We start from the raw sequence: 25,059 nt of genomic DNA on the forward strand, positions 1-25,059 counted from the left end.
TAGTTAAGGGAAACACAATTAAAAAGACAGCAAGAAGAACATTAAGTTTGGACAAAACGAAATTCAAGGCTAAAGGCCTCTAATGGCATTAAAAGGGTAATTTTATTTTAATGAAACAAATCCACAATGACAGGATGGTTTGTAAACTTCTGTGTACCAGATAATGTAACCTCAAAATATAAGCAATGAAATCTATTTATAAACAAGTAGAAATTGGTAAAAAATAGAATTTTGTGGACAATTAGCAACTCAGGCTTTAACGGAGAAAAAAATGACACCAGGATTTTGAATACTTATACAGTATTATGTGTTGTTTTACATCAAATCTTGTTTTTAAAATTAGAAATATTAACCTTTACAGTTAAAAACAAAAATACAGGTGAAGGGAGGGTCATTGGTGAGACCACACCTACGGTGCATCTTATAAGGGTACATGTGAAACTTAGTAAATGTAGAATATAAATGTCTTAACACAATAACTAAGAAAATGCCAGGAAGGCTATGTTAATCAGTTTGATGAAAATATTTCAAATTGTATATAAAACCAGTGCATGGTGCCCCATGATTGCATAAATGTACACAGCTATGATTGAATACAAAAAATAGATATACCCTTGGAATAGGATTACTTACCTAAAACAGCAGAGATTACACATATCAGATGTTATTATTCCATATAAAAAACTTAATAAGTAAAGTTTCAACCACAAACATCTCCCCCAAAAGAACCTTAAATCTTAAAGTCACTTGTATTAAAAATGTGGGTTAAAAGGAAATCAAATGTACACTTTGACCCACTCATACCCATTCAAGAATTTAATCTGTCCAGGTGCATTGTGGCTCACAATTGTAATCTTAGCACTTTGGGAGGCTAAGGTGGGAGGACTAGTTGAGGCCAGGAGTTGGAGAACAGTCTCAGCAAGAGTGAGACTTCATTTCTACAAAAAATAGAAAAACTAGCCAGGCATGGTGGCTTGCACTTGTAGTCCCAGCTACTTGGGAGACTGAGGCAGAAGGATTGCTTGAGTTCAGGAGTTTGAGCTTATGATGAGCTGTGATATCCCCACTGCACTCTAGCCAGGGAGATAGAGTGAGACCCTGTCTCAAAAAAAAAAAAGAATTAAAAAGAATTTAACCTAAGGCAATTATCAAAGACATATGTGCAAAAGAATGTTCATTGCTACATTACTTACGTTGTGGAAAAACTTAAATGTACAATAAGAAATATATTAATTTTAGCATCAGGGACTCCACCAAAATATCAATAGCAATTTCCTCTAGGTGGTAAAATTATGAAGTTTTTCCTTAAGCTTTCTGTCTTCTATGAATACTATTCCATTTTTTAAAAAGTAGTCATTATTTTAAAGCTAAATATATCCAAGGTACTTTCAGCAATTCCCGTCTTTCACTACAACGTCCATCACAATCTACCTAATCATCTCAATATGAACCAGGATATTCTTTACTACGGAAGATCACAGACGAGGGACCTGAAGACCCACAGAAAGAGCTCAAGGTTAGCCCAGCGAACTCAGAGAGAGAAACCCTTACATTTATGTGGGCTGATGCCCACCACACGCCTCCCCCATCTCCTCCTCTCTCCTGCCTCTCCCTTCCCTCTTACTAGACTATTTAAAGACCTGGTATTCTTATTGCAAATTATTTCTATATGTTCATTGACAAAAGGCCTGAAGAACATTTTTGGAGGGGATAACTTTTCAAAGTTTTACAAAGATTAACATAGTCAAAGTACTGTGCATTAATTGTGGGCGAAAACACCTGGGGGGGAGGACAATGAGCACCGTGCACTCTCAGCTGTTCAGGAGGTGGGGCTGAGACTCTCCCAGAGGGGTAACAGTGAGAAGGAGAAAAGGGAAAGGAGAGCGAGCAAAGGACCCTGGTGTGGCGTGGGGATGAGGGGTAGAGGAGCAAAGCAAAGTTGACACAGCATGACCAAGGTTGAAGGTAATGGTGCCTTTGACACGAGCAGGAAGGTAGCCTTTTGCAAGCCTTTTGCAAGGTAGTCTTCAGTAGTAAGTTTAGGTGTCAGTACTGGGAGACAGTGAAATGTCTGCGTGACAATATCCACACACAGGTCACCCTGGGAGCCCCTGCACCCACCCCAGACATGGTTCATACCTACTGTTCTACCTTAATTCTCGCAAGGGGCCATAAGTTATAAGGTTCTCAGCCTCAGGCGACTTGGGAATGCAGACGTATAAAGTGAGGGACAAAGACATTAATCTGGGAACAGGGCTGCCTGTGGGACTTTAGAATAGTAGACTAGATGAGCACACTTAGAGATAATAAAGGGAAAATGGATAAATGCCCATGAACTGAGTTTGGAGGGCACCCAGAGTCAGGAAAAAGGAGGGAATGCAGGTGGTAAAACAGAAGAGCAGCGCGTCAGGGAAAAGAGGGAAGCAGGTGCCTAAGAGAAGGGGGTGTCAACATGAAAACAGGGCAGAGACCAGTGGAAGAGGAGGGAAGACCCCCAAACTTGACCAGAAAGCGACCCCGCGTGTCTGGCAAAAGCAGGACTTGTGTTCAGCAGTGTGGGCAGAGGCCAGAATGCAAATGGTGAATGCGAAGTGGCAGGGACGGGCATTAAAGCAGGGAGGGGGGCCACCCCACTCTAGGAGCCCATCTTCAAACAGAGGAGAGAACGGTCTTAGATGTGGCTGGGGGCACAGCTGAAGGGATCGTGTCCCATAAACAAGGGTGGAGCAACAACTTAGGAGACGTGAGCCGATGGCACAGATGATGGGAGCATCTTCTGTGCTGAAACACGAGCCCATCACGCAGATTGGTTGAGGGGTGGGTAGCCAGAGACGAGCCATCCACAACACCGAGAGCAAATCTCTAAAAACTGGCAAGTGGAAACACCTCTGAGCAGCTTGATCCTATTTCAGATCCAGCAAAAGAAGGAAGTCAAGTCCTCCAGGAAAGCAAAATTCAAGCAGGCGACAAAGTTGGCATAATTAAAGACAGTGTCGACTATAAGGAGAAAACTCTCATCTGCCTTTATTACCATACACAGATTGTATTCGCATCAGATGTACAACTGTAGATGCAGCATTTAAAAGCTTTAATTCTGTCCCGCTCTAGGAATTTAACGAGGGCCTTCACATGTAACCTTCCCCTGCTCTTCCCTTCTGCTTGCGCTCCCATGCCACCTCCCAAGTAGTCCCCCAATTCTGGCTACCAATAAATACCGTGAAATGGATTGCACCTGCCTGGGCCTGAATTCTTTTTCTCTGAATTGTTCTTTCATTCACTAAGTATTTGCTAAGCAGCCACTACACACAAGGCATAGTTCTAGTCACTGTGGCTATAGCAGAGAACAAATTTAACAGCAAATAATCCAGCCTCTATAGAATTTACAGACCATAGAATCAGTATGCAAGATGTATAGTGAGTCAGGTGGCGGTAAGGCAGAACAGCAAAGATGCCAGGGTGGCTGGAGCAAAGGGGAGAAGCGGAAGGGGGGTCACATCACGTGGGGACACATCATGTGGGGCCTTGTAGCCATTGTAAGGGCTCTGGCCTCTACTCAGGGAGAGGAGAGCCCCTGAAAGATTTTGAATGCAGGTGTGAAAGCTTTAACAAGCTCACTGTGCCTAATGCTTTGAGAACAGACTTTAGGGGGTAATAGCACAAGGGGGCCAGTTGGAACACTGTGCAAATGAGGGTTTTAGACCAGAGTGATAGCAGTGGCCGTGGTGGCAAGGGGTTGGATTTTACAGGTATTTTGAAAACAGAGCCAAGAGGATTGCTGATGTGTGTAGGGTATAAGGGAAAGGGAGGTATAAAGATGTACTCCAAAATTTTTGGTACGAGCATCCAGTTGGAACGATCGAGTTGCCATTAACTGAGAGGACCAGCTTTCCTGTGAGCCCAGGAAGGAGATCAGGAGCTGGGGTGCAGACACGCAGAGATGTTTGAGATGCTCCTGAGACATCCAAGCAGAGACATCAGAAAGGTCTGCAAGTCCCCAGGGCTCTAGGGGGCACAATGTATTAACAAGTATCAGTCATAGCTGGGTAAACGGTTCAATCACATGTGTGGCACTAGAAAGAAAGTTCACGTACGTATCTTAAGCAGCGACCTCATTTGCAGGAAGCTTGCTATTGGGAGGACAAAATGCAAAGACCACACACACCAGACCTGAGAACTTACTGGAACACTGGAACGACTCTTTCCCCAGGAGCGTCTTATCACAAACCGAGCACTGCAGCACCCCGGAGAACGTTCCCAGGACGAACTGATGTCGAGTCAGTTTTTCTTTGTCTTTGGCATCCTTGCTTTTTGTCTTCAGATCAGCAGCAGGAAGTGGGGGAACAAAGATAAAAGGGAAATGCCGTGAGCCAACCTTCTTACAGAAGCCAAACCAGCAAACTCCAAACGTTTTCTATCAGAATATAAGGACCGTACACGGGATATACCATTAACACCAAATGTAATACTCCCCCGGATGTGGTTGTCCTAAACTCTAATGACTTCAACAATATTCCGTAAGAAATGTGTGCGTGATATCTAAAGTAAGTAATTTTAATGGGGAAGTGGAAAGGATGCTTACTGCTGAGAAACTAAGCCATCTGTGATTTACAGAACATAAGCGCAGAACCTAAATTACCTTAGATTTATTCCGAGGACTGGTCATCCTATTCATGAGGAAACTGAACGTTCTGCTCACTTTATATTTTTCAGACTCTGATTTTGCAGGAATGATGTATTTATCCCATTCTTCTTCCTGAATTCTACAAAAAAGAAATCTGTTATTGTGGCTTATAGGACTTAAAAGGAAGCAAAGAACAGCCAACACGTATATACATTTGTATGTACATGTATACATTTTTTAATGGCTGCTCTAAAGAGAAAGAAATTCTGTTAAAAATATACCTTCTAGATGGATGGATAGGTGAACAGATGTGAGAACCCTATCTCATAATGTTATCAGTTGTAGAATCTAGATGGTAGAAATGAGTATTCAGTCTTTCAACTTTTCTTAAACCTGAAAATTTTCATAGTAAAATACTGGGGAGGGATGGTAATAGACTTGCTCATGTAAACAGTGACAGTAAAATAACTGACTCATGCCATATAATCTTTAAGAAATGGGAATAGAGAGAGTGTCTGCTTCAATGAGTCTATAAGGTCTGGAGCGAGCCCCCTTTTACCTGGATGTAGCCTTTCTAGAAACTCAATGATTCATATATATAAGAAAATTTCAAAGAAGGTAATTCCTCAGGTAACTATCCTCAACATGGCCCGAGGGAAGTGTTAGGTATAGCTGGGGATCTCATTGGCACACCCAACAAAACATCAGGAATACAGTAAGTGAGATGAAAGATCTACTGTACTGGACATACCGAGGGGTGTGACAGAGAGATCAGATGCTCTTGGATGTACGTTAAGAAATATTAAAGAACAGAAAAAAAAAACAAAAACAGGAGTGACAGAAAATGAAGAATCAGAGAGAAACAGACTCCAGACACTTCCCATCCAAGTTAAAATATTTTATAGGCTACTGTTTAAGTATGACGTTGGCCCCTCCAGTCCTAAATCTTTCTCCCATTTTTTCCAGTTGTTCCTACTCCAAGTGATAAAAAGATGACAGGGAGAAGACTGCTAATCAAAATGATGACCAAGATAATGACCAAATTCCAGAATTAGGAAGGAAACTGCTTAAATGAGGTAATGAATATAAGCTGCTTAAAACAGTACAAGCTGCATACGAAACACCCAATAACTGTTGGTTATTACTACTTCTGGTCTCATTATCATCATCATTGACACAATGTCCTCTTCAGCATCACCATACCTTCCAAGGGCATTCTTAGTCTCCTTCTGCTTACAGTATTTCAAAGTTTCTATTTTGGTTTCAAAAAAAGTAGAAATGAACCAAAAGGAGGCTTTTTCTTATTCATACTTTTATTCTGGGATTTAAAACACAAGGTCCACCTTGATCCATATATTAAAACGTTTCAGAGATTTAGCATCAGTATCAACAAAATTAAACTTCACTTTACTCTTTTTCAGATGGTCTCTTAAAACCAAACATTTATGCCATTTCTGGCACTTGTGTTGCACATACCCCAAGGGCTGTTTCGCAGTGTGAAGCATGAGCAGTTAGTTATTCATTCAAGACCAAAAGAACCCAACAATCAGGCTTGTACACTATTCTGCTTCCCAAGCTTTCCTCTGGCAACAATTTTACTTTGTAGGGAAAAAAAGAAACTTGGGTGCTTTTAAATTTGCATATCAACCAAAAAACTAATCTTGCTTAAAAGGATTCCGCATTGTTCTTTGTTTCAAATTGAACACTGCTAAGCAAACATTTATAAAGAGAGACTCAGGGGCCTGTTGCTGGATGAAGCCCTCTTGTCTCGGCAGAATAGACCTAGAGAAAGCCTGTTGCTTTTCTAAAGCACGTGATGCTCGCAGGACTCCCACTGATCCTGTACCCTGGAGGTGTTTGGCTTTGCAAATAGCCCAGAACAGACCATCCTGTCCTCAGTTCCAAGGTCTGCACACCTGAGGACTGAAAAAAGAGGGCTGCCGGGTCTGCACTGATACAGATCACAGAAGGAGCAAAGGGTCTCTGGCAAACTTGTTCCATAGAAACCACTCACAAACCATTAAACAGATACCAAAAATGACGTGCAGACATATCTAAAATTAAAATTAGAATCAAGTACCTTTTTTCTCTTGGTGGCTCTGGTAAGCTGTAAGCTCTTTGCTCTACAAGACACAGAACAACAAAATGAAAATTAAGGCAAACTAGCCATCGTGTGTTAGTCTGAAATGCACACATCCGACCTTTATCATTACGCATGCTACCAGTTAGAAAATAATAAGAAAACAAGTGTCTTACTTAAGTAGGGCATTGCTCTGGATATTTTATCACTTTCCCTAGTTGAGAAAGGATAAGGAGAAAGCCAAAACATGGCAACATTGAATGACTTGAAGGACTAAGTTAGCATCAGCCAGGGACAGCAAATATTTTCAAAAAGGGAAGAAAATTAGTTCTGTTTTTTGAATACTTGTCACCAGAGCTTCATCCCTTATTCAGCACACTAATCCCCAACATACAGAATCAGTAAATATCTTAAAGGCTTTTCAGCAAAGCTCAAAGAAAGAGTCTTGAAGGCCAGCATAAGAGAGTCTAATATAGCTGCAGTGCCTCTACAAAATCCTAGTAGCAGCCAGTTTGGAGATGTGCTCTGTGGCTCACGGGAAAGGGAGTCCAACCTTCCCAGTTGGACTTGTGCAGGTAGGAGGGCAGGCTCATGCAAGCAGCTTAGTGCCACCTTGTTTCCCAAATTGGGTACTTACTACAGGGATGGAGCAGAGACACTGATCTAGACAGTGAGAGAGACTGAAGGAGGGAACGGCCACAGTGGAGCACACCATCTACAGAGCAGGGATAAATCCTTTACCATTACAGTCTACAACAGTGAAGAGGAAAACTGGGTTGCAAAGGGAAATGGACCAGACATCTCAGGAGGAGAAGAGACGACATGCCCCGAAATGTGTAAATGTCATCTCTACAACTGCCTACAACTATCTTGTTGTAATAGAAAATGCACTTTGAGGAATTTGAAGGCTTTATTGTATAGCCATTATTAAATGTCCCTCAAACTAAGTCAAGGGCAGAAATCATCGTTGTTACTGTGAATAGGCTGAGGTACCAAGAATAAGCCACGTAACCAGGACAATCACGCTATGAATAGAATAGACTGAAGCAAGTGATCAAAATCCAACCCAATTCTATCCATCAGTTTTCATAGTAACTTTCAAAAGCATGTTCACTTCACTCCACAAATCCTAAATGTAGAACATTTTTGAGCATCTTAGTGAGGTTGTAATTATCATTTTAATATCGTCAATGTTCTTTTCTATCTAAATCTACAATGTACATAAAACTGGATTTTGTTTAATGTATGCAAGCATTAAATAATAAAGTTGCCACTACTGTACTCTTGGCTCAAAAAAAAAAAAAAGGCATGAGAAATATTAATAGTGAGTAACCTTTTGGAAGGGACAAAGGAGAGAGAACTTCACGAATAAAAAGGACTGAAAAAGCATACTTTTTTTTTTGCAGTTTTTGGCAGGGGCTGGGTTTGAACCCACCACCTCTGGTATATGGGGCTAGTGCCCTTGAGCCACAGGCGCCACCCAGCACACCTGTTTGTAACTTGGCATTACAGCTCATCTGTGAGAGCTTCCCACTGAGGCAAAAGGAAACTTGCACTCTGTTCAAATAGTGAAAATTTTTAGGAGTATTGAAAACTAATCAAGAAAGGACATACAGCAAAGCCACTGTCAATTTACTTTTTATTAATCTAATCAAACAATGGGACCTATTAGAATATATCTTTGAACTAGGCAAGTTTTCATACCTGTACTTTGATTACATAAAACACAGTTTAAATTGTTCCTTCTTCATCAGGAGTTATTCTTCACAGCCCTGTGGTTTTGACTGACCTACATGTTATCAGTTCAAATGTTTGGAACCGCACAGTTTTATATCCATTGGAATTTTTGTATAGTTAGTGTGTAGCCTCAACCTAAATTGGTTGTAACTCTTAACTCCTGGACAGTATTAAACTTCATTAAAATAGCTCCGTCTTGATATATACACTCTAAAGGCAAGGTTTTATTGACTGAAAAACCAAAGGAATTGATGTCAGCTTTTTATTCTTTTTATCCCAAATGCAAAGATTTAAGGTTTATATATAAGACAAAGATACCCTTCCTTGTTCATTAAAGAATAAATAAATTAGAGCTCTTTTCCCTCATACACAATCAATTTCCTCTCAGTGATCTGGTCAATAATTTCAAACGTCAGCACCAACTGGCTCCACAAATCACGGATATACCACAGTCATAGAGGCAAGGCCATTATTTTGCACACTACACAAGAAACTCAAACTTGGTTTCCAAATAGTAACAGTGTAGAAAGTTAAAGAGGGAGGGGGGCGGGGCGTTGGTGCGTGCCACACCTTCTGGGGGCAAGACATGATTGCAAGAGGGACTTGACCTAACAAATGCAATCAGTGTAACCTGGCTTATTGTACCCTCAATGAATCCCCAACAATAAAAAGAAAAAAAAAAGAAAGAAAGTTAATTCCCCAGCTAGGACTATCAATGAAAGATAACAAGCTTTTATTAAAAGGAATCTCAACCTAGGGTGGGGAGACCTGGAAAACCCAGAAAGCCTCATGAAAATGAAAAACAAAGATCTAGAACAAATTCAATTTCTCTTCCTTATTCTTTCCTCTCAAGGTGTTTATCTCCTATCTCACCTTCTCTTAGAACAGCTCTCCATCTCCTCACTCCAAAAATAAAAACTGACACTATTATCAGTCCTGTTCTCTCCTTCTCTAATAATATATCCCAGAAAAGGGGAAAAAACACAGAGTCACATTCCTTTGTATTTTATATATCTTTTCTATCATATTCACGCAACAAATATTCATTGAACGTATACGTATTTAAGACTTTGCTTTAGGATGGACAAGTATGTTTTCAGCATTATTCTATAAAGCATATAATATAAAATATCAAACAATAACAACAATGTAATGAAGCAAGAATAAGAAAAAAGGAGAAGAAAAAGGAATAAAATACAGCTTGTTTTAAACACTGCATATTGGGAAAGTGAGGATAGCTAAGCCTATCTCTTGCTTTCTGAACCTTTTAAGACTGTTAAGGGTATTATCTAATACAGTGACAAAAATTTTATTATAATGCTATGTATTATACATCAGCATGAATACTTTCAAATATGCCCTCATATATAATTATTATATAATATATTACTTCCAAAAAGTATGAAATAATTACATTTTAAAATATAGTTAAAAATGAGGGCAAGGGCTGAAAATAGCTATAGAGAGAGCTCTAAGTGTGACATTATTATTCTATTTATAGAATTCACTTGAAAATTCATCAAGCTATAGTCTTATGATATGCACCCTTTTGTATATACACCGTATTTCAATTAAACATTTATTGTATAAGTGTTATATTTTTAATTGCTTACATTGCCAAAAAAATGTCGACCTACATTTACAAAAATGTTGACCAATATGTTATTTCCACTCTCCAAGGGCCCTTGATAAATAAGAAAGAAGAAAATCCAAATACTTTGGCTCTGAGGAACTGAATTATTATACCAATTTATTTATAGGGCAATAGTAATTATTTTTTTTTTTTAACAGAGACAGAGTCTCACTTAATTGCCCTCAGTGGAGTGCCGTGGCGTCACACAGCTCACAGCAACCTCCAACTCCTGGGCTTAGGCGATTCTCTTGCCTCAACCTCCGAAGAAGGTGGGACTACAGGCGCCCGCCACAACGCCCGGCTATTTTTTTGTTGCAGTTTGGCCGGGGCGGGGTTTGAACCTGCCACCCTTGGTATATGGGGCCGGCACACTATCCACTGAGCCATAGGTGCTGCCCGGCAATAGTAATTTTTATAATTTACTTAACATAAAATCCTCTAAAGCCCTCATGATAATATGCCTGACATCAATTCTAGCTTATGAAATCCTAGAGGAAAACATTTTATTTCTATATTCGCAATATTTCATCAAACGCAAATCTGTAACTTGACTGACATCCAATGAGAAAATAATTTTCCTAAGCTTAAAAAAATCAATTGTGAGAATACAACTGAAAATTTTTGCCACCTGTTCCTATATATTTAATGTACTTAAGCTAACCCAAAACCTGTTCTGGAACAGAATGTTTTCAAAGCAAACGCTAAATGATGCTCACCTTCGCTTGAATTGCACACTGTAAGGTCACGCACCAACTGAGTTTTGCCCAAAGAAATTTTGGGTGATGAGCAAGAGTAAGACCGTGAGCGGACTCCAGAAAGCAACAATTCCTAAGGGAGATCAAAAGAAAGTTTAAGAAATACTGCAAGAGACTGGAAAGTCTGTGTTCACCAGGAATGTTATCAAGTTGGCATCTTTTAAAGAAGATTCAACTCGAACATTTCTGACATGATTTTATTACTTATTGGTTTTTTTTTGTTGTTGTTGTTTTTGAGACACAGCCTCAAGCTGTCACCCTGGGTAGAGTGCTGTGGCATCACAGCTCACAGCAACCTCCAACTCCTCAGCTCAAGCGATTCTCCTGCCTCCGCCTCCCAAGTAGCTGGGACTACAGGCACCCACCACAACGCTCAGCTATTTTTTTGGTTGCAGCCATCGTTGTTTGGCGGGCCAGGCTGGATTCGAACCCGCCAACTCAGGTGTATGTGGCTGGCGCCTTAGCTGCCTTAGCCGCCTTAGCCGCTTGAGCCGCTTGAGCCACAGGCACCAAGACTACTTATTGGTTTCTGTTTGCCTCTGATAACTCTAAAACTGTTACTGTCTTTTTAATACTTTAGTTAACTTGAGTTTTGGGGACTAGTTCCCATATATACATTAGGATACATTATGATAGTCTAATCAACTTGGTTAAAAATGAAAAATTATATCAAATGACTCTTTCTCTGCACATGCAACAATAAATTTGACTTATTTTTACTAAGTTGTTAGTATTCTGTTATCTTATACTGCAGCATTCGAACCAATTTCTATATTAACTGGATCTCTATATTTAAGGGTTATGAAAAGGTAGAGAAATAGCCACTTGCAATTATAGAGTTTTTTAAACTTCCAACTACCTACTTAAACTTACAGTGTTAGCTTCAGACTCTGGGGGAAAATACACCCAATCACTATACAAATCTTTCTGGTCTGTGCTCATTTTTTGATAAAACTTCCATATGGCATTTCCTGGGATGATGACTGAGTATCACTGATTTACATGTCTTAAATACTATACCTTTTAAATGGCCTGACATTTTTGTTCCTGGTTCCCCAATTACATATTATTTCTATCATATTGGCTGCAAATGTGAGAATGCAATATGGCAAGGTCATTAAAACATGGTTTTCTTACATGTTTCAGTGAATTTTAATGAATATACAATAGAACTCCATCAACACCGTTATGGTGCCCAACTTCTATGCCAAAAGGTCTTAGGATTGATCCTGGCCATGCATTTGCAAGATACCACTTAAGATTTGGGCTAAAAATAATGTAAAATTATTTACTAAAATCAAGCCATTAGAAACTGCCCTTCATTAACACTGTCCTCATCTGTTCCTCCTAAAATAAAAAGACATCGTATCCTAAGTTCATTGATTTAGTCAAAGAGTCTAAATGAAAGTAGAACATAGAAACTTGACCTTGCTTCAGGGGCCCTTGGGCTGTGGTTGTCTTATCAAGGAGTACCCACAGGACCTGCCTAGGCTGTCCTATTATCCTAACAGTGAGCTGGCCACAAAAGGCTCTGGCCAAATGCCATCCTCTCCAATTAAATCATTTGAGGGAATCATATTTTCATGACAATGGAACATTGAAAATTGTCCAAAATCCTTTGGCAAAAAGTTATACTAGGTAATTACAGAGGCAAGGCAAGATATATTTATAGGACAGAATCTTCTTAAAAGTGAGCAACATGAAACTGTTTCAAAAGAACTAAATTATTTTTCATTCCAAGTAATGAGTGTTTTACAATTCCATTCAAAATGAAAAACTACCAAGTGTCCACATTAACAACCGTACACATTTCTCATTATCCAGCAATGTCACATGACCCTTAGATTGGAAAGACTATGACAGCTCTAAAGGCTGAGGGGAAAAGACGCAGAATCTGTGGTCGGAAGACCTAAATTTGAGTTCTAACTCTATCACCAGCTCCAAAACTCTAACCTTTCCAGAACCTCATCTGCCCAAAAAATAAATAAAAGCACTACTTATGTCCTAAGTGAGTTATGAGCAAATAACGGATTTTGCACATTTATAAAACACATTTTGTATAGTGTAGAGCATGCTACACTACAATAAGGCCTTATCATAACAACTGCGTGTTCATGGTAAGAGAAGTTTTGCCATCGCACACTCTGTTTTACAGTCGTAAACTTAATCAAATAAACTTAAAAAGAAAACAAGTGGACAAAAACAGAAATAAAAGGAAAATGTAAATTCAAACATAAAAGGGCTTTTCTTTGAAGATTTGAAGAATGTATTTAATTTTATACAAAAAGTACAATTTTTTACAAAAAGTACAATAAAGTGAAACTCCAACGTGAAAGTGTCAACAGGAGAAAATCTGACTCTCATGGAAAAGTTGTCAAAGTTTATGAAGTTCCAGATTAGTTCATGCAGCTAGGAATACTGAATGAACATCTCCTCTGCCTTACTGACATCTACCCCATTACCTGGACCAAGTAAAAATGTATATGAGCAAAATAACTTTGATCACTTAAATTCATTTAATACTACCCATTTTCCTCCCATCGCTTGAGCGATAATGGTAGAAATCATTGTATAAAATGGTAAAAAATTCTGAGCCTGTAAAAGATAGTATGTACCCATGGTGAATTAATAAAAACATAAATCAGCCACTGTAAGGACTATAAAAATTATGGGAGAGATTGGAAAAACATAGCCTCAATAGGTACCAATGCAAGTCCCAAAAAAGTAATTTGCATGTGAGTAAAATACAATTTGTCTTTTAGAGAAGGATAGATTTAAGCAACATATTCTCCACCCTGAATAATAAACCAAACTAATTCCAGTAAGAATACCTTTGACTGCAGATTACTTGATAGAGAAAGGGATTCAGCCCTGGAGATGTTAAAATCCGGTTCCATGTTGGTCTCAAAAGAATCCAATTCATCCCCACTGGGAATCCCAGTTCTGGAAGAACTCTGAGACTCCGGAGTGTAGCAAGTGTGTGACTGCTCAGAACGCCCTTCTCCTTCACTGTCAGCATCCAAACCATCAAGGCTGGAACTAAAGTGCAAAGCAAGGAAGTAAATAAGTAAATGACCAACCCAGTAAGCGGACAGTCGTTGGTTTCTGATGCTCTGAATTCTGATCCTCTCTTTGCTGTGAGGTACAAAGGGTATTTATCCCATTTCCAAATAATGTTTAATTAGTTTTTATTATTTTTTCCTCCCTCCAAACCTCTTTTTAAAGGAAATGTATGATCCCCAAATAAACATTTTTACCTAGCAAATCCATTTCAGTTACCTTAAGAAACAAAAGCTGGTTGGAGTTAGGACTAACATCGCCATTTCTATTTTGTAAATGTAATCATGGAAAGTCCCCAATAGTACCCTTTCAAATATTTAAAATGCAGAACAAACACAGCCAGGAGGCTGCTGAAGGGACCCCCCCCGCCATGTGAGGAAAACCCTGTGGCATTCTCTCCTGTGTCCCCAGCTAGGAAGCTCTGAGGACAGAGGGATACTGTGGAGAGACCTGTGAAGATCTCACCTCAAAGATGAGTCACATATAGTTCAGAAACGAGTTTCATGCACAGTCCCAAACATGTCCCAGTAAATTATCACTTTTCGATATAAAGAAAAATCATTCCCATGAAAAATCCACCTCAAATCCAGGTAGTAATTCTGTTTGACAACAACATTTCCTTTCTCATTTAACTTCCATAGCCATAAAATTAAAAGGAAAGAATTTGACCTTCTACATTCCAGAAGGTCAAATTCTTTCACAACATTACATTTTAAACCACTCCAACCAACAGCTCCATAGGCATGTTAAATGCATTTTTAAATGTATTTTGTGTTGCTTGGTAACAGTTCTGGAGTTAAAATTTAACAACAACACGCGGAAACTATCTTAAATTTGAAATACAAAGAACCAGAAAATGAAATTTTGAATTAACTCATGCAGGTTATTTTTCTTAAAAAGCCGTAAGTTACTTAATGGTCATGGAGTATCGATTTAATAAGTCACAGGACTCTTAGAGGTCTTACTATACTTCCCTCTACTGCAAACGCTCAGATCTGTTTCTGATCCGTGAACTGTTTGATGAGCGCTGCTGGGCATCAGAAAACCCTGCAGTACCTAAGAAGTGGCACTGCTAAGGAAGTGGGCTTCACACTTCACCTCAATTGACCACCCAACTATCTTCATCGGATTATTTTGCATAAAAAATAGAAGCTTATTGTCAAGAAAACCTTCCTGTTACATGTTGGTGCTTTGAATGTTACTATAACATAATTACAGACATTTCAAGATGCTACCTGGTTTCCTAATACAGCAAAAGTCTGACGGCAGAAGGACACTTTAAGGGAGGCAAAGCTTGCTGATGACTTGTGCCTCTCCCTTCGCCTTCCAACTAGGGGTCTCTGCACTAACACCAATTAGTTCTTTAAACACTGGTGGCCTGCAGTAATATCCTATTCTAGCTCAAGCCTTTGCCGCTACAGATAGCTTTTCTCCATCTCTGTGAATATAACCCAGGGGGGGAGCGTGTAGAACAACTGATCATGAACTCCAGGTGAAGTGTACCTAATTCGTTAATAAGTGAAGGAGAATTTGGGGGTACACAATAGAAACGGGGCTTAATATATTGTATTTTGCTTAGTACAACATGCTTTTTTTTCCTATTAACTCAAATTGGGCTACTGCTTTTCTTTGTTAAAGCGAGTAGCCTAAGATATTGGCAGCACACGCGATATTCTTCAGGATTCTCTCTAGGTTCTCATTTTACCATAGTGTTTTCCTAAATCCCCTTAAGGGATATGAAATCAATTCATTAGACTTCAAAATAATAAAGAATAGAAAATATCAGAATACATTCTACGTTTTATTTCGTAAAACTTTGGTTAAGTTTCATGGGAGTCGGGGGAGAGGTTCACGGCGTAACACGCATCTTTCCCTGTAGACGGTGGCAAAACTAAGAATTGACACACACAAGTTTTTGAAGAAAACAAATATTTGTCTTCTATCACCCCCATTTTGTTGTATAGCATTTCTAAATAGATGTTTTCTTGCTTATTTTCCCATCGTGGCTTCTCTAAACAGTTATTAAGTTTAAATAATATGTTTTGTGCATATTTTAGTTTTACCAAAATATTATTCTAAACCTTAGAAAAGTTAGGACTTATGAGGGACGGAGGGAAGGGGGTGGGGCCCTGGTGTGTGTCACACTTTATGGGGGCAAGACATGATTGCAAGAGGGACTTTACCTAACAATTGCAATCAGTGTAACCTGGCTTATTGTACCCTCAATGAATCCCCAACAAAAAAAAAAAGAAAAGTTAGGACTTAGGCCCAAGTCAGCCTTATCTTTATAGTAAGCCCCGTTTCTATTGTGTACCCCCGAATTCCTCCTTCACTTATTAACAAATTAGGTACCCTTCACCTGGAGTTCATGATCAGTTGTTCTACACGCTCCCCCCCCGACCCGTGGCATCCACTGAGGGGAGGGCCCACGGCCACGGCAGAGCCCACTGGGGCTTTCTGGGGATCACCTCTCCTCCCCTCGTTCCTACATTCTGCAGTGCACAGGAGATGAAAGCAGCCTGTGGGGCCAGCCACAGAGTTTTTCTGGAGAAATGTGTCCCCTTCCTCTCCTGGTTTCCTCCCTTCCACCTGTGCTGTGATATCTTCACAGAGCCCTAAACATCTCTACTCAGAGTAGACCTTTTTTTTATATTCTGAAGAAGAAAATTCTGTCTGCAGCAATGATGTGTTTAAACTTCCCAAAGCAAGACCACAATCCGGAAGTATAATTCGCACCCTGGGCAAAAAAACATCTGCGTAAGTAGCACCGAGAGACATTTGTGCTTTCTCCGCCCCAGACTCCTAGAGGGCCTCCTCTAAAAAACTTACTTACTTCTCAAGACTGGGTTAGGAGGGTTGTCATATATTTGACAGATCTTAAAGATCTTGGCTGGCAGCCTCTTGTCCCAAGCAGACATGTGGACAATTCAAAACAGCCTACCAATTCAATTTCTAGTAATGACCATACAGCATCTACAAAACTGTCATTCACAAAATATAAACCTAAAGTAAGTCTTTTATTATTTAAGTATGCAACATAACCCTTGGTACCAATACCTATTACTTAAAGTTTTACAACCGGGGCTCATATGTTAGTGCTAACTACTATTTCCTTTTTTAAAAAATACAAAATCAAACAATATATGATTATGGGGCACACACACACATGCATAGGCTTCACTCCTATCAACTCCTCCTCAAAGCAAATAGACAACCAAGTGAATTACGAATTCAGATACGCAAACATGGACGCACACATTTGTGCACACATATAAATATTAACATATGCAATCATATCAAATATAATTAAACTATTGTTTTAAGGATTTTTTTTTTTTTTTTTTTTGTAGAGACAGAGTCTCACTGTACCGCCCTAGGGTAGAGTGCCGTGGCGTCACACGGCTCACAGCAACCTCTAACTTTGGGCTTACACGATTCTCTTGCCTCAGCCTCCCGAGCAGCTGGGACTACAGGCACCCGCCACAACGCCCAACTATTTTTTTGTTGCAGTTTGGCCGGGGCTGGGTTTGAACCCGCCACCCTCGGCATATGGGGCCGGCGCCCTACTCACTGAGCCACAGGAGCCGCCCAGGATATTTTTAATATATACAAAAATATATGTATGGTAAAACAGCAAAATAAATGATACAAATTTTATAATATAAAATAAATATATAAATAAAACAATTACTCAGAAGCCCACCCAACTTGAAACTTAAACCTTGGCCAGGCTGGGTGCCCAAGCAGCTAAGGCGCCAGCCACATACACCTGAGCTGGCAGGTTCGAATCCAGCCCGGGCCTGCCAAACAACAATGACAGCTGCAACCAAAAAATTGCCGGGCATTGTGGCGGGTGCCTGTAGTCCCAGCTACTTGGGAGGCAGAAGCAGGAGAATCGCTTGAGCCCAGGAGTTGGAGATTGCTGTGAGCTGTGACGCCATAGCACTCTACCCAGGGTGACAGCTTGAGGCTCTGTCTCAAAAAAAAAAAAAAAAAAACCCTTGGCCATACCATGGGAACTCTTTTGTGGCTCATTCCATTCCCAGCCCCTTACTTCCCTCCCTAGATGTGACAACTATCTTGAATTCAGGGATTTTTTTCCTCTTCATTTTCTTTTTTTTCTTGATAGCCCATGCACATATGTATGTGACCCATAATAATATATTGTTTGACTTTGTATTTAAAAACGATAAAATCGAAGTATTTTGTGGCTTACTTTTCCCCCAAACTTTATGCTTCTGAGACCCATGTTATTACGCATGTAAATGTAGTTGTGTACTTGTGTTAAATTTATTTTCGTTACTGTATAGTATTCCATTGTGTAACTATACATAATTAATTTATTCCACATTTGGGTTATTTCTTGCTGCTATAAATACCCATGTATACATCTCCTACTACACAGGAGGACAAATGCATATTCAAGTTCACAAGATAATGTCAAATTATTTTCCAACATTGTTATACAAACTTCGCTCCTATCAAGTGTACATAATGGTTTCCATTATATGCATTCTCACCAAAACATAATGTTGGTAGACTTTATAATTTTTGTCAATCTACTAAGTCTAAACCTGTATCTCAGTGTGGTTTTCCTCTATTACATTTTAGTCAGTTTTAAGTGTCTTACTTTCAAATTAGTGAATACAGGACCCTAAAGGGGGGGCAATTTTTTGATATAGAGATAAGAGTGATGGGGGTGATGAAAAGTTAAAAAATAGAATTGTCCATGTCTAGTTATGAGGTTCTTGGATTTTCTACAGTTATTCTCTAAAACACAGCACCTTACCTTCTGTTCTTTAGATGACTTTGTTCCTTTTCGAACCCATGCAGACCAAAAGAAAGATTCAGGTTGGAAGTGCATGAGCTAGACAGTGACCCACAGGACTGCTGGGCTTCAGTCTTGGCTGGCCTTTCGCTGTCCTCCCCTAGTGGGGACACACCGGGGCTGGTTTCAGTAGGAAGGATGTGCTCACAGCTCTGAGGCCCCAAGGTGGAACCCATGGATTCAGGGCTGCTGTCAGCAGTGAATCCCTCTATATTAATATAGTTGATATCCAAATCATCAACCTGGAAGTGGAAGGAAAAATATTTCCTGAGTAAATGCAGGAACGATTGGCTTAGCTAAGAATTAATAAAATCTTTCCAGTTTAAAAGCCTTCTACTTTTAGATAGAACAAACTATCTTCTTTTGTTTGTTCTTGTTTTGCTTTATGGAAACAGGTAACTCTTTCATGAGTGGTTTTTGTTCACATGGCTGCTATCCTATAATTCAAAAAAAGGAAGAGCAACTGAGTATTTTATAAAGTTGCTCTTTATTACAAAATCAGAAACGGATAAAGCTTTTAACATTTTATGAACCACTGACTCAAAATGAGGAGGAAATATTTTTCAGAAGAAAATAGCTAAAAAGAGAAAAAAGCTAAAAAGTATACAGCATTATTCAAAAAGAAGCTCATAATTATCTGGGCAACCAAGATAATAGTGATCACATACATCTGATTCTCCAAAAAAGCCATCACCAAACGAAAACAAATAGAACGACAAAAGGCATTTACATAGCATAATTAGAAGACAGAAAATGCTCCAAACTTCAAATTACCTGTAAATAATAAAATAAACATCAAACCCAGCAACCCTTCATGTTCCTGCCATAGACTCTACAAAGAAAAAGGACAATCTGGGAAAGTATGAGTGGCAGACAGAGGAGGGAGCAAGTGGAGAGCCTAAGACTCATCTAAAAATCATTGCCAGAAAGAAAAAACCCAGCCTAAAAAGAGTCCTGGTTGATCAAAGCACTTGCTCAAAAAAAAGGTATTTACCAGTGCTTGTGATTTGAGGCGGTTGTCATTGTAAGCATCGCTTCCAGGGAAGAAGAGGGTAGAAAAGAAGAGAGTGACACAGTTAGAGATAGGGTAATGAAGGGGAAAGAAACAAAAGGGGAAATTTTAGGATTCTAAATCATTAAGCATCACCACAGTAATTTACTATGGCAAAATCCATCAAGGAATGCTCAAAACAGTGGGTAAAAGTCTAGGTGTAAAATGGTGTTTACAGAGACTCAAAATATCTCCCAACAAGATACTTAATAATTGAAAAACAAACAACATTAAATTTACTAAGAGAAACTCGGCAGATCAAAGGTAAAATCACCGATAACAGGACAGGCTGATGTCATCTGCCTCCTGATACAGTGCTCTGAGAAGAACACATCATCGCTTCTGCAATATTCTTGCAAAAAAAAATGCGTAACTTGAATCCAGTTCTGAGGAAATATCAGACAAACCAAAATTTCAGAACACTCTGCCAAAAACAAAAAAAAACTGGTCTGTATTATTCAAAAATATTAATCTTGGGGGCTAAAGACAGGTTGATGAAGGGTACAAACATTCAGTCTGATGGAACAAATAAGGTCTACTGTTTGATTAACAACAGGATGACTATAATTTACAGTAATCTAGTGCTTACAAAATAACTGCAAGAGAATAATTCCAATGTTTCTAGTGTAAAGACAAATATTTAAGGAGATGGATATCCAAATTACACTGATTCAATCTTTACAAATTATATGAATATATTAAATGACATTAAATGATGAAAGTCCCTGAAAATATGTACATCTATTATAAAACAATAAAAAATTACAAAAAAAGACAAAGACTGAGATGCCATTTCAGGTTAAAAAAGACTAAAGAGACGTGACAATTAAAAGCAATGCGTGTAACGGAATGTTCTTAGGTTGCAAAGCACATGATTGACACCACCGACTGAAGTTGAATAAGGTCTGCAGATAGCTAACAATACTGTTACCAATGTTAATGTCCTGAGTTGGGAAACTATACTATGTTTATATAAAAGAATGTCCATGTTTTTAGGAAAATACTTGAAAGATTAAGAGGTAAAGGGGCACTGTAAGTATCCTCACCACACACACACACACACACAAATGGTAACTGGGTGAGGTGACATACATGTTAAATGACCTTGACCGTCATCATTCCCCCATGCATACATACGTCAAACTTCACACTGAACCCCTTAAATATATATAATTTTTGTCAATCATACCTCAATCATGCTGAAAAGTAAAAATAAATATCACAACATAGCCACAGCACACCAATTATTACCCTGTATCTTGAAAGAATATTCCCAGAACTCCCACTTTGTCCTGAACTCCTCACCCTATCCTAGATTTCTATAAATAGAAATGACATTCCACTGGTTTATACCAAAACAACTATCCCAGTTATTTACAGCTCATGTCCATTCCGATTTATTGGTTTCTGTCATCGTCAATACCATCCCAATTCATGCCATGTAATAACGCTTTATAACAAACGGAAAAAGCAGAGATATTTGACTAAAGGGCTGAAAATGAGAATTGCCAGACAGAAAAAAAGTACATATCACAAAAAAACATCTATAAGTAACAGGGTAAAATTTGTGTGTACTAACAACAACAACAGGTAAGATGCCTTGTTGCTGAATGAGCCGTCATATGGAGGGTCTTATATGATGATTACGTTTTAAAGTCAGAAGGATAAGGCAGAAATTGTCTATTGTCAAAGTAAGTCTTGAAAGTCTCTTAAATCTCCCATAAATTAGAGTGTATAGAAATCTTCAGATCCATAACTATATTTTAATTTTTAGAAATACTCAAATTTGAGGTTCACAGAGCTAAAGGACAGAACAAAAGATGAGGAGATGTTGATACATTCAAACCCTCTGCTTTTTTTTGAGACAGAGCCTCAAGCTGTCACCCTGGGTAGAGTGCCCTGGCATCACAGCTCACAGCTCAAGTGATTCTTCTGCCTCTGCCTCCCAAGTAGCTGGGACTACAGGCACCTGCCACAATGCCCAGCTATTTTTTGGTTGCAGCCATCATTGTTGTTTGGCGGGCCCGGGTTGGATTCGAACCCACCAGCTCAGGTATATGTGGCTGGCGCCTTAGCCACTTGAGCCACAGGCACTGAGCCCAAACCCTCTGCTTTTATCAGATTTACATCACAAGTCTCTACCAGGGAATGGGTGGGAAGTCCTCAAATGCTCCAGCTTTCAGGTAACATGACACTATTCTGTTTTAAAGTTAAAGCTCTCACCTTAGTACATGTTAATGGATGTGTTGTAAGGACTAACCAAGCAATTTGTGTGACAGCATCCGATTGAGCTAGGACCAAGCATTTGATCATTACCATTTTCTGGATTTAAATAAAAATATTGCTTACTCAGATCATATACACACTTTTCTGAAATGCCGTAGAGAAGCTCCTGGTCGCACAGGTGTCATTTTCTACTTTTGCCCACCTGAACAGATCTTACATGTCTTAAGGGCTCCTCCCTGATGGTGCCTCTTGGTTGGGTAAGGTGTGTTGTGCTCTGAAATCAGGACCTACATTCAATGCCCCTATGATGAGATTCCCCAGCAGTACCCACTGTGCTGCTCTTAGGCTGATGTTTTCAAAGGCACACAGCAATGCTAAACGTACTTCTCGCAAGCTCAGATTTTGGACAGAGGTACCAGTCCCCTTGTCGCGTCAGCCGTGTCTCACCTGGTCGATCACCATGCAGTTAGCATACACTTCGTCACCTCCATTCAGCATGTCTGAGAGCCGGCCTGCAGCAAGTGATGCTGGGAGATGCTTGGATTTTTTGAGGACATCAAAGGAGCGATCTAGAAGAAAAACAAAAACAGGACAAATAAAGAAGAAGGGATGTATTTATTGTCAAGCTTTACCTTCTTAGTCAAACCCTAAGAAAAGAAATGAAGAGTGCATTTTTTAAGATGACATTTTTCTGTCTTTATGTTTTAAGCTGGACGTGCAAGTGTTTTCTTTAAATCTTCTCACATACCTAGAACATTCATGTAGAATGAAGACTTACAGACAGATAAATATTGTCCTACTTAAAGCACCATTTTCCCCATTATTAGAGGTCTTTGTAAAACGAATTAGATATTTGCCTTCGATTTCTAAGATTAAGTTAAACTCCATTTCCCTTTACCAAGAACTTGGAAACATTACTGACTGTGCTATGGCCCTCAGGTTCCACTGACATGTTCAGACTCATGACCCTTTGCTAAAGGATCTGAGAGCACCAAGCCCAGAGATTCTGGTTCTGTACTGCCCTCTGCACAAGGGAGTGCATGGGAACAGGGGGCTTGTGTGAGTTACAGAAATGTCTGTGCTTGCCTCCATCATCTCGGCTTTGTTCCCAAGAAGAGGTTGCTCAAAGCAGACTCCCAGAGAGTTGAGATGTCACTGCATTAGTAGGGAAGAACGAGTTGAAGGTAATCAAAAGTATTCAAGCTAGAATGCTCGATTATTATTATGCTTTTTTCCTCATGCGGTTATGAGGATTAAATGAGTTCAGCCATGTAAAGCACTTTTCATGTGCCTGGCACTAGTGCTCAGTAACAACTGTTGTTATTATTATTTTTGTTGTTGTTGTTATTATTGTTATAATATAAGTAGTGATTTCTAACCAGGTGAGATTATTAATAACAATCATAATGTGTTACAAAAGATTATCAGTATCTCTAAATGATTTGGGGCAGGGTAGACTCCATGTTACATCCATAGCAAATGCCATCCTCACTAACATCTCAGTAAGTTTCTTCAAGTAGGTACAAAACAGAAAGCCTGGGCGGTGCCTGTGGCTCAAGGAGTAGGGCACCAGCCGCATATACCGAAGGTGGCAGGTTCAAACCTGGCCCCGGCCAAAAACTGCAAAAAAAAACAGAAAGCATTTGCCACTATTCCAAGAGAAACAGCACATGTTCCACTACCTGTCTTATCTTGATGAAGCATAAAATCTGGGAAAGGAAAAAAGATTAAATCATGAACAAAAAATTTCATTCTTTCACAGAAAGTCCTAGACAACATTATAAAAGCTCTGAATTATATAAGCCAAATAGCTCTGGTTTCAGAGACTGCATCTAAACCTCTTACCCACAGAACCCTCACTTGAGATTTTATCAAACTTCTGGAGGACATATACAAAGTAAAAGGAAAACAGTTTTTTCTTGGATCCTCGGTGTATGTCTTTATCAACTTGTTAAATAGCTAACGACAGAATAGACAAAGCCCGACCAAGTTCACAAGTATAACCTTTATGATCAATTACTATACACTTTCAGCTAACTACACAAAAGAAAGGCAAGGTTCCAAAGGTTATAAATCAAAAAGCTGGCTAAACACTTTCAATGAATTCTGAAGAAAATACTTGCTCACTTGTCATTTTACATAATGGCTTAAAAACAATCATAAATAACTCAACATGGTCCTCTGCGGTGTAATTAATCCAGCGTAAGTGCTCTGCAGAGTCACAGGTTCACAGACTATAAAACACCTGGCATTTCTGCCACCAATTTGGGGGGTTCTTCATGCTCCTTTTTAATCACTGCCAAATTAAAACTTCATTGATAATTAGGCTGACCTAAGAACTACTAAGATACTCAGCAAGACAATTGCGAATAATTGATGGATTTCATTGTAAAAATATAGAAGCAAGTGAAGTAATACACAAAATTGCACAGTGCCAGTGAATGTATTACCCAGTCACCGACAGCCGTGATCTTTTTTTTTTTTTTGCACAGAGTTTCACTTTATTGCCCTCAGTAGAGTGTCACACAGCTCACAGCAACCTCCAACTCCTGGGCTTAGGCGATTCTCTTGCCTCAGCCTCCCTAGTAGCTGGGACTACAGGTACCTGCCCCAACGCCCAGCTTTTTTTTTTTTTTTGGTCGCAGTTTTTGGCCGGGGCCAGGTTTGAACCCACCACCCTTGGCATATGAGGCCGGCGCCCTACCCACTGAGCCACAGGCACCTCCCCAACAGCTGTGATCTTAACGATCACAGAGAACGGACCAGAGAACTCTCTGGTCAAGACTGACCATTTGCCTCAAGGATGAGCAGGACCAGAAACTACTGCAATCTTCATATACATAGTTAAAGGCACTTGGATTTAACTTTCATGAACAAATCTGCAAAGCCCCACATGCAGTTATGATTCTACATCAAGATCATATCCCTGCCCAAGCCGGGGTCTACTTTGTTTTCTGCATGATTAATTTGATTAGGGTTTTTAAAACATAATGAAATTTAGTTACAAAGACAGGTCTACAATATCTCAGCTATAATTCTGAAAGTAGAAAGCTCTGAAAATCAAACTT

General features: G+C 39.4%; 1 protein-coding gene across 2 annotated transcripts in view; it reads right to left on the reverse strand.

The window, feature by feature from the left end:
* The window catches only part of ARHGEF28 (Rho guanine nucleotide exchange factor 28), a 292,201-nt gene that overhangs the window by 88,475 nt on the left and 178,667 nt on the right, over window positions 1-25,059 (reverse strand). For both annotated transcript variants that reach the window (XM_053588797.1, XM_053588806.1), the window contains 7 exons: window positions 22,439-22,560; window positions 18,676-18,956; window positions 13,658-13,865; window positions 10,788-10,899; window positions 6,702-6,744; window positions 4,637-4,760; window positions 4,180-4,312 (listed from right to left, as the gene is read on the reverse strand). In XM_053588797.1, coding sequence (XP_053444772.1) covers window positions 4,180-4,312; window positions 4,637-4,760; window positions 6,702-6,744; window positions 10,788-10,899; window positions 13,658-13,865; window positions 18,676-18,956; window positions 22,439-22,560 — 1,023 coding nt within the window. The remainder of the gene's footprint in view (window positions 1-4,179; window positions 4,313-4,636; window positions 4,761-6,701; window positions 6,745-10,787; window positions 10,900-13,657; window positions 13,866-18,675; window positions 18,957-22,438; window positions 22,561-25,059) is intronic.

The sequence above is a fragment of the Nycticebus coucang genome, chromosome 1 (assembly GCF_027406575.1).
Source record: "Nycticebus coucang isolate mNycCou1 chromosome 1, mNycCou1.pri, whole genome shotgun sequence".
Lineage (NCBI taxonomy): Eukaryota > Metazoa > Chordata > Mammalia > Primates > Lorisidae > Nycticebus > Nycticebus coucang.